We start from the raw sequence: 14766 nt of genomic DNA, 5'->3' as shown, positions 1-14766 counted from the left end.
AAGTATCACAGGTGGTTAGCGTGTGGCTATGATATTAATTAGTGAAAACATCATTTTGAATGATAAATAATCATATTATAACGAAAAATCAACTGGGTCATGCGTGTTGTGTATCGTGTTATTTCTTAAAAGTTGACCCAGCATTTGTAAAAATATTGCAAGACATATACATTTCCAGAAAGGAAATTCATTTCTGCGTTGAATAAGACCGAGATCGTGAAAATCGCTGCAAAATTGATGAAGATATGGCTGTTCAAAGCGATGCACCCCGTTTTGGGGTGATTTTGAGTTGCATACCTTGTTATATATATATTTGATAGTGAAATATTTTTTTTCAGAAAAGTTAATTTTTCGTTATAATATGATTATTTATCATTCAAAATGATGTTTTCACTAATTAATATCATAGCCACACGCTAACCACCTGTGCTAAGTATAAGGGCGGTCGTTGATAAAGTATAGAAGAAACTACTCAGCGGTATTAAATGTGTACACGTATTCAATATGTTATCATGGGTTAAATGTTGCAAAATCCAGCATAAAAACTTATATGCATACATGTATATAATCAAACGTAGAACATTAATAGATCTTTGATAAGTATGCGCAAATAGTATGTACCACCAATTTCGCTCGTTTGCTAGAGCGTATTGCAATACATATACATCTCTTCCATTATTCAACCAGAGGGTTAGCGGAATTGACTATTCAATACTAGATGTCGGGAAGTAAACCCTCGGCATCGCCTCAATAAAGAAATCAATGGGGGAAGTTAATTCAGATATCTATTGTTTTTCGAGCTTAAAGTCTCTATAACGCTCAAAATCAACTATAATTTCGTAAAGTATTTCGTAAAATAAAGTAAACACCTTAACAATCAGTGTTCCTTATAGCAATAGCCAAAATTTAAACGCTAGATGTGGTATGATTACATAAATTTTTATAGATACAAAATGCTCGTTTTTATTTATTTGTGGCAACAATTAATTCCCGCGAATATATCTATTCATACGACACACGAACACCATTTTAGTGTTCATGTGTCGTATGAATAGATATGCAAAACAATAATAAAAACGAGCATTTTGTATCTACAAACATCTATTTTACCAGACCACATCTGACGTTGAAAGTTCGGCAATTGCCATAAGGGACACTGATTTTTAATTGGTTAAGTTTATTTTACGAACAATTGTACGAAATGCTCGTTGATTTTGAATAGTTGTGTTACTTTAAGGCTCGATTGGTCATTGTCGGCTCGGGTACTACTTACATGTACCCCAAGTACGGTAAATAAACTAAACGTACCTGGTTTATTAAACGCTTAATCGGTCGTTGTCAGCTTTTTTTTAAATTTGTTATATTTAAATTTATGTCAATTTTGTGTAAAATGGCTTCTATATTATCGAAACTCATTAAAAAAGGATGTTGATGCAGTTTTTTTTAAGAGAAGTTTGTTTAAGATAATCGGTAGCGCGTTTAACGAAATCGGATTTTGGGCGGGAATATAACTCGGGTACAGTCTAAAATCGACCGTGTACGATTAAGTATACCGGTATTTACCGTACCCGGGGTACATGTAAGTATACTTAAGAGTACCCGGGGTACATGCAAGTAGTACCCGAGCCGACAATGACCAATCCATCCAGCGTTATAAAGCGGAAAGTCTTTAAGTAAATAACTTTAAAAAAAGGCATATTGCGAAATAAGAAACGCTCGCAAAACTTAAAAATATAGGATGCCTATGTTTTATGGAATATCTGTCAAATTAACCAATGAAGTGGAATGATTTATTCATTCTGCTGGCGAAAAGTTTCTTTACGGCTAAGGTTATTTATCAAACCTTGGTTTGACAGCTATACTGAAATCAAGCGAAAAGGCAACCCTTTTTATTTCATTTGCGCATTCTGACGTTGCTTTAATTAATTGCCGGCAACTTAAGCCACCGAAATATTTGTAAGTTAGGCAATACGTATTGAACTTGGACTTGGTATTCACGTATTGATATGATTGTGGAATAATACATAATCCTTGAAATCATCTGTTAAATTCGTATGTGAAGCATCAAACGTAATTAGTGAGATAACAGTGGGTACACCGAAAATCTGTCATTATTATGCAATTTGCGGCTCATCACGCTGTGCGCTTTGTTAATTGGCAAACTTGCTGATTACTTAATGGACCATGGATTTCGCAAACACCCATTATGTTGCAAGGGCCAGGTGAGAAAGAAATCGTCTTTGCTCTCGTATGGGTAATTAACTTGCACAACCTGTTGAGTCTCGGACACCAGCTGAGTTGATTGCTCAATTAACACTCATGATGTGATTGTACCGTGTTTGTATATATTTATGTGCTTGAAAGAATATGGGATTCGTCATAACTTCGATATCAAAACTAAAACCAGAGCGTTTAATACTTATTCTTAACGATTGCTTGTGCAAAAGAGTGGAGGTCCAAAGAAAAAGGTATGTTCATTATTATTATATTATTAATTTTATCGTCAGCAGCGACAACATGATCACCAGTAAACATCAACAACTTCTTGTTCCATCATCATCAGCACCTACTCTATTTTTTTTTGTAGTTTGAGCTTCACCACGAAGCCAAACTGCATATAAATTCTTACATGGAAAACACGGCTTCAAATAGCATTCTTAATACAATTAATATACGATAATACATTTAAACGTGAGAAAATTTGAATTTACATTTCGTTCACTTGTCATGGGAACTAACGCGACTTTGTTTAATCACTTGGCTTAGATGTGATGGGCTTCGTCGATCACTATTACCAGTTCATTTGTAAAGCTTTCAAAACAATATTGGATCATTGGATTCCAATCAGAGAGAATATAATTGTTTGTAACAGGTGTATACAGCAATTTAATCGGTAGTGGTATAAAGAAGGTATTTAAAATCAGAATGTCTTTATAATTTTACGAATTGCACTGTATTATCTCAAAATCGAATAGATGTTTAATGTAATAAAAGAGAACATGTAATTTTTTTCGCTTGTATATGTGGTTCAATGTATCTGTTTGTAGTAATGGCATTTGCGAGGTCAAACAAATCGGACGAGATAGTCTTCGTTTTGGATGGAGCGATCCGCGTAAAGAGGAGAGTCTCCGAGACAACCACATGCTCTGACGTCATCGCCAAGCTGCCTAATCTTCAGGTGCCTCTGGCGGTATTCCTGTCAGCTGAAGGTGTCGAGAAGGAACTTCCGGGAAGGACTAACCTGCTGAAGGTGTGGCGCGCTCACGCAGCTTTAAAGAAGGTGGAATTAGTCATCAAGCGATCAGAGATTAAGATGCAAAGGTCGAAAAAATCGCTCGGAGCGTTATTAAGACGAAATGCAGTTACTATTTTGGCACAGAAGTATCTAAACAAGCTTTCAATGCGAGTATTTCCAGTTCGTCGTCGTTCACAGGAGAGACAGGCCTGCCCTGGTTTGATTGAGGGTAATTACACCTGCATGGACGTGGTCGAACAAGAAGCAAAAATGTTAAATTTTTCAAACGCGAGGTTGTCGCTGAGGAGGAAATTCATTACACCCAGAAAGAACGCAGCGAATCGGACTACTTCTGCTGGTACCATATCGTCTGCGGACACTGGGTATGAATCTTCGATAAGTGGGATTGGCAACCATGGATGCAACGAAATTTCCCTATACAGATCAACGGGGAAACGCCGCCATCGGACGGTTCTGCTGGAGGATGACGTCAACGGTCCTAGACACAGCACACCCGTTACTGACAGGCGCACACATAAACGCAGTGTGGACTGCACCCTCGCAGACTATCTGGAGCAGCTGGAAGAAGATCATGGGAAAACGTTTATTATGCAGAGATTCATGGCCAATGACTCGCATACAAAACGGAGGCGTCTTCAAAGTACGACGCTTTCCGTGTTAGGGGGATCTAGTAATCGCTGTGGCTTCATGTGCGAGAGTTTCTGCGATTCGGACACGGGAAGCGATGCCTCCGATGTTTATGAATATGATCCATTGAATGTGGCCATCTGTATGGAAGAACCCAAACTGAGACGTGCATCTGCTGTAACTAACTTACGACGGTCTCTACTTGCGCGGAGAAAGTCACTTAAAGCCACCATACTTCAACTTCCTGCTTCTCAGACAACCGCACAACTTGAAGACTTTGACTATTCATTCAATGGCTCATTTACTCGTATGGAAGAATTCGCGAATATTAGCACGAGACTCTGTGGCCCGGAAATGTCTGACGTCAATAATCACGTGCATCGCATCAAGGATAACGAGTCATACGAGAGCTTGGACAGTTTTGTGAAGACTAAAACTTTATTGTTTAGTAAAGATATTGAAAATGTGCTTGAGAGGAACATTTTCTGAAAGGTTATTGATACACTTTGTTCCCTTGTATACCAATAGCCGTGGTTTGTGAGGAGCCAAGGTGTTTTGTAGATGCATCTGAGCTGTATAGACCATGTGATTACGTTTTATTATATCCAAAGTCTATTTTTGCCTTGTGCGATTCTTTTACATGCATGCTTGTTAATTGTTATTGAATACAATTATGTCAAACAATAAAATACTTTAACAGAACATGTCTTCTACATCTTTACATGATAATTTGGTAAATACAAAACGTAAATAATAACAGTAAACAGAATAAAACACGCGTCCAGGCACACACTGATCGAACTATTAATACTAAACTTAGTTTATGAATGATTCAGTATTACGTTGCTGAAGTTGGAAACAGACAAAGTCCTGATAATGGACACTGATAAAATCGCAATCTATTCGTTTGTCATCTGTTATCTCTCAGGACACGTGTCTTTTGTTCGTTCTTTTAATAATTTTAAGAAGAAACGATATTATATTTAGTTATTCAGAGTAAAGTGAATAGCGAGGAAAGACTGAACAGCTGGATAATCGATATTCGGGGAATACACAGGAATCCTTAACCTGCTATGTTGCTAGTGGTCATACACACTATTGGAAATATGAAGAAAGGTACCATTTACCAAATGGTGTTCGGTATTAAGTGACATACCGATAAACATCAAACCAAGTGATTGGTTTAAATTAGTTTGGCCTTTGTCAGTGGGATACAAGAACACGTCAGTGTTTTATATGAATACTATACATAATAGTAGGCACGGTTTAGGGGGGGGGGTGACATATGGGGCACCCAGCCCGACCCAAAGGTAATTTTATAAGTCCCGTGCTCTGGGCCCCGCCACCCCCTACCCCAGCTGGGTGTCGATTTATTTAATGGGCCTACTGCAAATTTTTCTCTCATAAATTGGCCCACAGTACACTTTCCCTTAATACAAAAGAGCAGACGTGTTTTATTGTCCGTGATAAACAAGGGGATTACTCGCCAGTGGTGATAAGCCCCAAGGCAATGTCTTATCGCCTTGTACACATCCCCGATCAGTCACTTGTGATCCTGAATGCTTTGAAAGTAAGTCCGGAAAACGGTTATTATAGAGATTTTTACAAGTCCAAGGCCCATAACTTCGCCAAAAAACAAAAAGCCGGAACGAATTCCGTGAACACTTTTTCTGTAGGTCATGTAGGTAGACTCACATACTAAACATCAGTTCGAAAGCGTTGCGTAAAAACCCTCCGTAAAACGGTTATTATTGAGATTGTTTAAGTAAACATGTAAAGTAGACGATAATTTTTTTTATTAGTTTATTTTGAAACTTTAGAGGAGGTTTGCAATCAATAAATATATACTTTTACGGGTATATAGAGGATATTTGTTAATGTCAGTGTAAGATCGATTGTTATTTCACGAGTGATCATAGAAATTATATTTTCACGAGTGGCGCAGCCACGAGTAAAAATATTATTTTCTATGATCACGAGTAAAATAACAAACGATCTTACACTGGCATGAACACATTTTCTGTTTCTTTTATGCCCCCTTTTCAAGAAAATAATTAACAGCTGTTTCCCTTTCGCTGAAAAGTTTCCCATTCTCGGAGTTTTTCCCGTGGCGCGCCTCAATACATTTCAAAGCACAAAATGAGGTCATTAGTATGACGAAATGACGTCATTATACCAGGGAATTTCCAGTAAACACTTTTACAATATAAATAAACGGCGAATTTAAGCATAAATAAAAAGAAAATGTGTTGGATTCGGTGGTATGTCGATTTTAATTCACTCGTAAGCATAGAAAATATATATAAAATTATTTATGATAATCTAAAAATTAGAAAAGGAGTTCAGAAAATTTGTTCTTTTCATCGGTGAAAATAACAATTTTTTATTTTCACTGCTGTTAATTCACTGCAGAAATGTCATGTTTTATCATTAGGTATAAAAGAAATGTATGTCATACTTCATGATACATTTCTTAATAAAAGTTTTTGATGTTGAAAGTTTGCTTTCCTTCATTTTTTTCATACATTTCTGAAATTTAAAGCTGTAAACGTTGGTGTGAATTTGACACTAATGTTTAAAGCTTAAGACTTCAGAAATTTATTGATTTGTTATATTCCAAACATTTATAATACACAATATTTGTAAGCACTAACCTCGAAAAGTGCCAAAGTCAAACAAAAAATCGAGAGGAGAGACCCCTCTCGCACCATCCCCGGTTGGGCACCCCAGTCAAAAATTCTTGTGTACGGCATGTATATTGCATTTATCCCACTTTTACAGCGAAATCGGTTGATTAAAGCCCCGTTGATTAAATTTCATCTATAATCAACGGCAAGGCTATAATCAATGGCACGAAATGACGTCATCAACTGCCGAACCGGGACTACTTTTTCCCACGCACCTCGTCACCTGTATTTGCCAAGTGCATCAATAATAAAAGCAATCTCAAATGTTTGTCATTCTTAATGACCTCAAAACAAAGGAAAGTAGCAAAAAACGAGTTTTTTGTCATTTATTGTCATTAAAACCTAGTATTAGGTAAATTTAACACTATGCAAATAGGTTATGTTGTTGTTGCTCCCCTTTGAATAAGTCAGTTCGAGTTGCTCCCCTTTGACCGTAGAAAACAATCGTCTGGACCAAGAAATCCTGTGTTCATTTACAAGCTGTACTCGGATATGCGTCCATCTGATTTTTCTTCAAAGCATCTTTTCTACCTGGCAATACGCACAAATGACACTGCATCCCGGTGATTCTTGAGTCAACAATTAGGTGTCAACAAGTTAGGTCAGATGCTGAAGGCCATGGCAAAAGACGACGGCTTTCTCAAGCACAAGAGAATAACGAACCACTCAGTTCGCAAATTCCTGGTCCAAAAACTTCGAAATGCAAACATTCCACCCACTGAAACCATGGCCATAACAGGGCACAAAAATGTCCAGTCCATAACCAATTATTCCAACATATCTGTTGAACAGCAGCAAAAGTGATCATTCTTGCTCAGTCCAGTAAATGTAACAATCCAACAGATTCCTCTTGTTCACCTTCATGCACCGAAACTATGGCCGAAATGCAGCCTAGACAACCACTGTCTACCTTCGAACAAGTTGATCTTGATGTTCGCCCCACCCAGTCACTTCACCAGCAAATGTCTTTCTCTAGTTCGAACAACTTTGCCTCACAATTCTTTGGTGCCACTTTCAACATTCAAATTGTTAAAGTATATAATTAGCTTAAATCCAAATAATCTTTGTTATTTCGTCACGAATAACCACATATTATAACAAAGAAGCAAATATTGTGCACCTCGTGATCGACTCGATAGTTTGATATTGAAAGTGAATTGTGTGTGGTGTTAGGCTACGTTGTAAACAAATGTAGTTCCTTGTATATAACAACTTAATGTCATATTGATATCATAAAACTTAAAGATTTGCAATTCAATATGATAAAAATTGTAATTAATAACGCTCGACACTTTGTTACAGAACGATATTTTGATTAAAAAAATGATTATTTGATCAGCGGTTATTTTTGGAACGCGGAGTAATACACTGACCTTGGTTACACTACAGTCATTATCAAAGTACGACAAACACTCATGAAAACTTATTTTGTTTAAATAAAAAAGTTAACTGAACAAAAAGTGGGATAAATAGAATAATAGGTTAGTGTTGATTATAGATCAGGTTTATCATGCTCGGCACGAAAACGAAAAAGCACTCGCCAAGGCTCGTGCTTTTTGTTTTCTAAGCCTCGCATGATAAACCTGATCTATAATCAACACTAACCTATTATTCTCTATATAACCTATGTTGGGAATTTTACAACAGCGCATTGTAAAAATAAGTTTACCCCTCGACTGATCAGTATTGCAAGGTATCAACTAATGGTACCGTTTTATTATATTCGCAAATGGGATGCTTAACTGTATAGTTCTGCAATTTTTTGACATAAAGTCACATTGTTAAAATATGTATGTATTTCGAAATTCGATGAAGTAACTTAAGAGTTCGTGCGCTTGTATTAAGGTTGGTCCACGTTGCTACAATACACGACCTTTAAAAGTAATTTGAAGAATCACAAAAATTGTCATGAATTGATGAATTATGTGGAACGAATCGGTGAATGGATATATGAACGAACGAACGTACTCACGAAAGTACGAACGAACGAATAAACGAACGAAAAAAACGAGCAAACAAACGAACGAACGAGTTGACAAACAGCTTAGTTAACTTTCAATTGAACCCCCATCCATCCATTCAAACATGTCTGGAACCGCCCCTGTTACATATTTAGGCTATAGATCTATGTCTATCATTTGTAGATTTAGTTTTTTATTAATCAAACGTTTTGTTAATTGATATGTCTTGATTACCGACAGAGAAACTGGTCATTATTTTTTCGGCGATATCACGGTTTCCGATAATTTATATTTAATCGTCTTTTGTATCCTTCTCTCCCGATTGTAATTCTTGATGCAGCGAACCTTGTGTTTCAGTACTCGAAAGGGGGTCCGATCATAGCTTTCCAGATCGAAAACGAGTTCGGGTCATACAGCACGGACGTTGCCCATCTCCACAAAATCAAAGAGGTATTGACGACTTTTAAGTCCTTAAAAAATAACGCCAATACATATATAAACACGGGAAAACAGTTCGAAGTTGCGGTAAGCTCATAATGCCAAACGTTGCATATGACAATACTATACAAGTTAGAGACACGGTTCCTATGAATATTCGTGCGAGATAACAATTTTGATTTACAAACATGCCGTTGTTAACAATATAACACTTCTAATCGTCTTAAAATATTTATGTTGATTATGTGATAAACGTAATTGTTTAATACTTTAATACGCGGATTGCCATATGATGTCTCTATTTGCAGATGTATGAGAAGCATGGACTGACGGAGCTGTACCTGACCTCTGATAACATGGCAGGCCAGTCCAGAGATGTCTTCTACCAGCGTAAGTTTCCACGTTTACCGTATATCACACTGATATGCCATTCACGTTCATTCATTAAGTATGCATTGGGCTGATTGGTCGGTTTGAATACCTCGTGCGCGTTGAATGGTGGAGCTTAATCTTATGAACTTATTATGTTCAATGCACAAAACCGCTTCCTTACGTGGAGAGAATGCCGTCCAGACGTGATGTTAAAAAATACATGTATAACGGTATACTACAAATGTAGAGTTGTACAGATTATTTAAACAAAGTTTTAAATAAATTTGTATTCGCTTTGCTTACAAACGTGATACTTACTATTGTAAAAACACAGAATTGTATATACATTGTAGGTAGTTTAAAAATAATGTAACGTTTGCATTTGTAGACGCATTGCCTACGGCGAACTTCAAAGACTATTACAAAGAAGGGACGGTTTTGTTCGATCAAATCCGAAGGTGGAGCCCAAATTTCCCCATCATGGTGACCGAGTTTTGGACCGGCTGGTTTGACCACTGGTTGTCCCCACACAGTGGGCTTGACGTCGAAGGTTTCATCTTATTGATAATATCTTAATGATTATTCATGCTTTTTTCCTCAAAAATATGTGTATTCCGCGACTTTCCCATCACGACCTTCACATTCGTCGTTTTCATAAATTGAAATTCAACATATTGTTCGTTTTCATTTGCAACACGTTTCTGAAAATCGTTTCAGATGAACCGATTGATCTTCAACATTGGGTCGATATATGTATGCACCCAATTTGTGTTTAGTAGAATAGGCCGTGATGTCCCGACATACCAACGGGGCTTAGATGTATGTTCGTTAGTCTCGTCACAGATTACACTTTGCTGTTCCGCACGAATACATTAGATTTTCGTTTCAATAAACTTTATTTACACGAAAATTTACTTAAAAGCGGAAACTGTCGTCCCTGCACATGCTATTCTGGGACGACACTTTAAGCACGTGCCATAAGCCCAGTGTTTGAAGAACGAGGCTCATATCTATTTTTATTTTTCGTGTCATATAGAATATGCCCGTTATCTACGGGAGATATTGAAGTCTGGTGCCTCTCTAAACTTCTACATGTTCCACGGAGGGACCAACTTTGGCTTCATGAATGGCGCAAATAAGGATTCTTTCTACTCGCCTGACGTAACAAGCTATGGTACGTAGCATAGACGTCATAAACGCATACGTAGCATAGACGTCATTAACGCATGCTACGTCTGCTTTTTGTATCTCCGTTTTTTGTTTTCGTTAAAAAATCTTTCCGTGCACGCAAAAGCTGATAGTTGAAAGTTGAAGCTTACGTTCTTGTATTTATTATTAAAATATCTTAAATAATAAAACATTGTAAGTTTGAGTACAATGATGCACAAATTGAACGATTAGTAATACATGATTATTTAGACGAAGTTAAGTCATTAGTGTATAGTTCTGTTTGTTTGTTAGACAATAGGAGTGATTAACGATTTGGTTATTGACACTTATCGAAATAACGTAATAAACTAATAAGCATTGTCTTTACCCAGACTACGACGCACTGTTGACAGAGAAAGGCGACATTACACCAAAATATTTGAAGACTCGAGAACTTCTACTGGAATATGTGTATAAGCCCGCAGGTAAATATTCATCCATTAAATCCATTCAGTGCAGCGACAGTTAAAACCGAGTTGCAGTGACACGTGGGTGCTTCATGGCTAAGAATATGCATGCTTACAGGTATGTACCGTGAGTCTGGTGGAAGGTTGATACAGCATGGATGACACGATATATGTTGATCGAAGGAATCATACACGTATAATTTATATTCCGGAAATATTAAGTTTAATGAGATAGTTCTAAACGTATTTTAAAGGGGCATTCTAGTTTGTTATGGCACTTATAACAACATTTTTCCATAAGTTTACCTGTTATTAAGTCTGTGCAATGATCAACAATGTCCATAGGAACACGGTTGTAATAATGATAATGATAACACAAATACCTATAATACCAACAATGATACTACTACTACTACTACTACTACTACTACTACTACTTCTACTACTACTACTACTACTACTACTACTACTACTACTACTACTACTACTACTACTACTACTACTACTACTTATACTACTTATACTACTACTACTACTACTAATTATAATAATAATAATAGTAATTATAATAATAATAATAATAATAATAATAATAATAATATGAAATTTTATAATAAAAAAATAAATAATTATAGGCCAGACGCTTCCAGAGATCCCAGGAAATCAGGATCAAGCCGCCTACGGTAAGCATGCCCGCGTAGAAGTTATTTCATGTATCAAGAACAAATTATGGACCATTATATATTTATTAATTCATATCAATTAAGCAAAATTGAAATAAGCACGATGTAATATATTAAGTACACTCGGAAACAACCAAAGAAAAACGTTAAATACATTTCTATTGACCACGACCGTGTAGGGTTTTTATACTAATGCAAACTAACCAGTGACCCTCTGGTCATCAGTCGTGGACAGATAATTATAACAATAAATACCAAAGGTTCCAAACTGTATGGTAAACACGTACAAAATAAAATATCTGAAGAAAACTGAAACTAAGAAAAATTGAACGAAATTACTACGGGACCTGAAACTTCTAAAACTGCAACTTAGATTACTGAAACAGAAGTTTAGAGCGGGTAGTTTAAAGATCAATACTTAACTTCCGTTCCTACCTCCTATCTGATACGGAATTTAATAACGAATAATTATTTATCTAGAAGTGTGTTTTGAAGTGGGTTATCTCGGTGACATTTCAATTTCAATCTTAAATGTAAAGCTGCGTTTATGTCTTTCAGGAAACGCGAGCGTTAGTGGATACATCCGCCTTGACGACTATCTAACCAGCGTAACGGTAGTATACTAAACTATCTATTTGTAAGAATCATTGACATTTACGCTAATATAACACTAGTCAATAACAATGCTCTTTCATACAGGCAACCCCTAGCGCGTTTTAAAGGGGCATGGTATGTAAAGATTGCCTTTTATGATTGCGTTTATTTCATCTAATGGTACTCGTGATTCTATTAGCATATGCTAAACATATGTTTTACCATTTTATAACATAGGTTTTGTCGTGTATCGATATCAGTAAACTGTAGTAAGTAATCATAACCGTTCGTGTATCAAAACGTATTGTGCAACCCAATATCAGACGCTCTTCCTTTAAGTCAGCGTTCTATTTATTTTTACGAAAATCCTGAACATGTGAGCAGAATACCACAACAATCAGTGAATTCAGATGTACAAATGCAGTTGCTTACGTGGATGTACTTTATATAAATCAATATTGTTACATAAGTTGAAACAGAAACAGATGCGCATGCATTATGTGTACAATGATAGGAATTAATTAGTTATCTGTGCATGTAGTATACTTACATTAGAAAATAAGACGATTCGATTTGTTTTTAAAAGAAAAATGTGAACGTTGGAAGAAATGCCACTAACGATGGATATGTTACACTTTGAAAAATGTGCTGAACTCCATGTTACTGATTTAGAGGTTAGTAAATCTGAAACGGAACTAAGCGATATCACTAATAATGCATCTGCAAGAAAGTCTTTTGACAACGTGCCGTACTTTGACGAGACGTCTCTGATATTCTCGGAGCAGTACTGTCGCTCCCTGGGAGACACTAGGCAGGGGGTCGGGGCGAGGCAGCAGTACACGAGAAACAATGAGATTTTCGAGAACATATTTTACTACGTATACCACGAGGACCCCGAGGAACCAAACGAAGAATACGTTAAATTAAAAGCTAATAATCTAGAGTCTATAACGTCGTTTGAGTGTTGTCCGTGTAATCTCGTGGGCGTTAAATCGGACTCGAAGGGATTTTGCGTTGAGTGCAGGATTTATTTGTGTATCGAGTGCCTCAAAACCCACGGACGCGTGAACGCGAAGTACTCAAAGTGCACTAAACCCATTCCAAAACCCAGGAAAACTATACAAAATCTCTTAGAGGAGCGACCCATTGGGCCTTGCGAGGCAGATGTGCAGTTACACAAACTGGAAAGTGTGTGCAATTATGAAACAATTAATGATTGTGAACCGTGTGAACTGCCGTGTAATAATCAAAGTGACATAAAAACAGAGGAAATAAGCACTTCAGAACAAAGTTCAACAACGTCCAGCGAGTCTGGCTACGCTTGCAGTTCTGGTTTTGCGCCAGTGACTCTTATCCCACGTGGAAAATGTAATAGTATTCAGAAAAAGGAATTAGTTAAGAAAAACTCCCGGAAAACATGTAAAGTAAAATACAAAGTGGACGTGATAAGTTTCCTCCCAAAAGACAAGGTCATTACTGGGATGACTATGCTGTACGAAGGCTCTGTGATACTTACGGACAATAAGAACAAGACCTTAATACGGATTTCACCGAAACGAAACGTAAAAAATAACGTTACCGTTTCGTCTTCACCTTACGACGTAACCGCCATCGGCTTCAACGAAGTTGCCTTTACGCTTCCGTCAGAGTCAAGAGTGCAGTTCGCAATTGTGGACATTGACAGTATAAAGTTAGGGAAGAAAATCAACATTCGTGACAAATGCTACGGCATCACGGCGTGGAAAGAGATGATAGCTGTTTCTTGTAAGAAATCACGTAAAGTGAAACTTTTCAATAGATGCGGTGAGTGCTTTGCGGAAGTGAAGAGTTCAGCGGAGTACCCATTCTGTCCCGATAAAATAATTATAGACCAGGCGGATGGTCATTTGTACGTAACAGATACGGTGGAAAATCGAATACAAATCTTCACTATTAGCAAACAAAAGATTGAGCACGTGAAGACCAGCATTAAGTACTTTCAGTACGGTAACCCATCCAGTCTCGCCATTTCCAGTCTTGGCCACCTCTATGCCTGCTACTCTTACCGCAGGTGCGTGTGCAGGTTTCCTAGAAACATGACCTCCGTGGAAGAGCTTACCGAGATAGAAGAGACGCCGGATATGATCTCCGTCGGGGGAATCAACAGCGACCTGTTGTCTGTCTTCAGCAAAGAAGGATATTTGACAGTTTATGAAACTGATCCAAATTAAAATGAACTGTTTTATAAGATTTCGACTGACACCTGATGATATGTTCCTCCTATAAAATTAGTTTAAGAAGGTGAATTACAGCATTCTACATGTTCTTGGTGGCTTTATTAAGCTAATGTCAAAATTGTTGGATTTAATTTAAGGCAAATTTCACTTCCACCATGTTGAACTGGTTATGTTTTATGAAAATTTGTATTTACTTTATGCTGGCCTGTTAATTCTCCTTAAGGAATTCGCTTTATGTTCAAATACGTCAACATAGTGACTATTTTGCCAGCCTATAGAAGCATCAACATCACGATTTACCTGTTAACACCACAAT

The 14766-nt window shown here is 37.1% G+C and overlaps 3 protein-coding genes across 6 annotated transcripts in view; 1 reads left to right on the top strand and 2 right to left on the bottom strand.

The window, feature by feature from the left end:
- Positions 1–6809, bottom strand: part of LOC127860412 (uncharacterized) — a 395662-nt gene extending 388853 nt beyond the window's left edge. For all 3 annotated transcript variants that reach the window (XM_052398479.1, XM_052398477.1, XM_052398480.1), the window contains exon 1: positions 6538–6809. In XM_052398479.1, coding sequence (XP_052254439.1) covers positions 6538–6636 — 99 coding nt within the window. In that variant the 5' untranslated portion in view covers positions 6637–6809. The remainder of the gene's footprint in view (positions 1–6537) is intronic.
- Positions 1–14766, bottom strand: part of LOC127860418 (nascent polypeptide-associated complex subunit alpha-like) — a 415045-nt gene that overhangs the window by 353861 nt on the left and 46418 nt on the right. The gene's annotated exons all lie outside the window — the stretch shown is intronic.
- LOC127860409 (beta-galactosidase-1-like protein 2) overlaps positions 1–14766 on the top strand; it is an 86167-nt gene that overhangs the window by 66728 nt on the left and 4673 nt on the right. For both annotated transcript variants that reach the window (XM_052398472.1, XM_052398473.1), the window contains exons 5-11: positions 8889–8981; positions 9278–9359; positions 9730–9891; positions 10378–10515; positions 10883–10975; positions 11593–11640; positions 12199–12254. In XM_052398472.1, coding sequence (XP_052254432.1) covers positions 8889–8981; positions 9278–9359; positions 9730–9891; positions 10378–10515; positions 10883–10975; positions 11593–11640; positions 12199–12254 — 672 coding nt within the window. The remainder of the gene's footprint in view (positions 1–8888; positions 8982–9277; positions 9360–9729; positions 9892–10377; positions 10516–10882; positions 10976–11592; positions 11641–12198; positions 12255–14766) is intronic.

The sequence above is a fragment of the Dreissena polymorpha genome, chromosome 15, assembly GCF_020536995.1.
Source record: "Dreissena polymorpha isolate Duluth1 chromosome 15, UMN_Dpol_1.0, whole genome shotgun sequence".
Classification (NCBI taxonomy): Eukaryota; Metazoa; Mollusca; class Bivalvia; order Myida; family Dreissenidae; genus Dreissena; species Dreissena polymorpha.
This window is presented reverse-complemented; position numbering and strand designations above follow the sequence as displayed.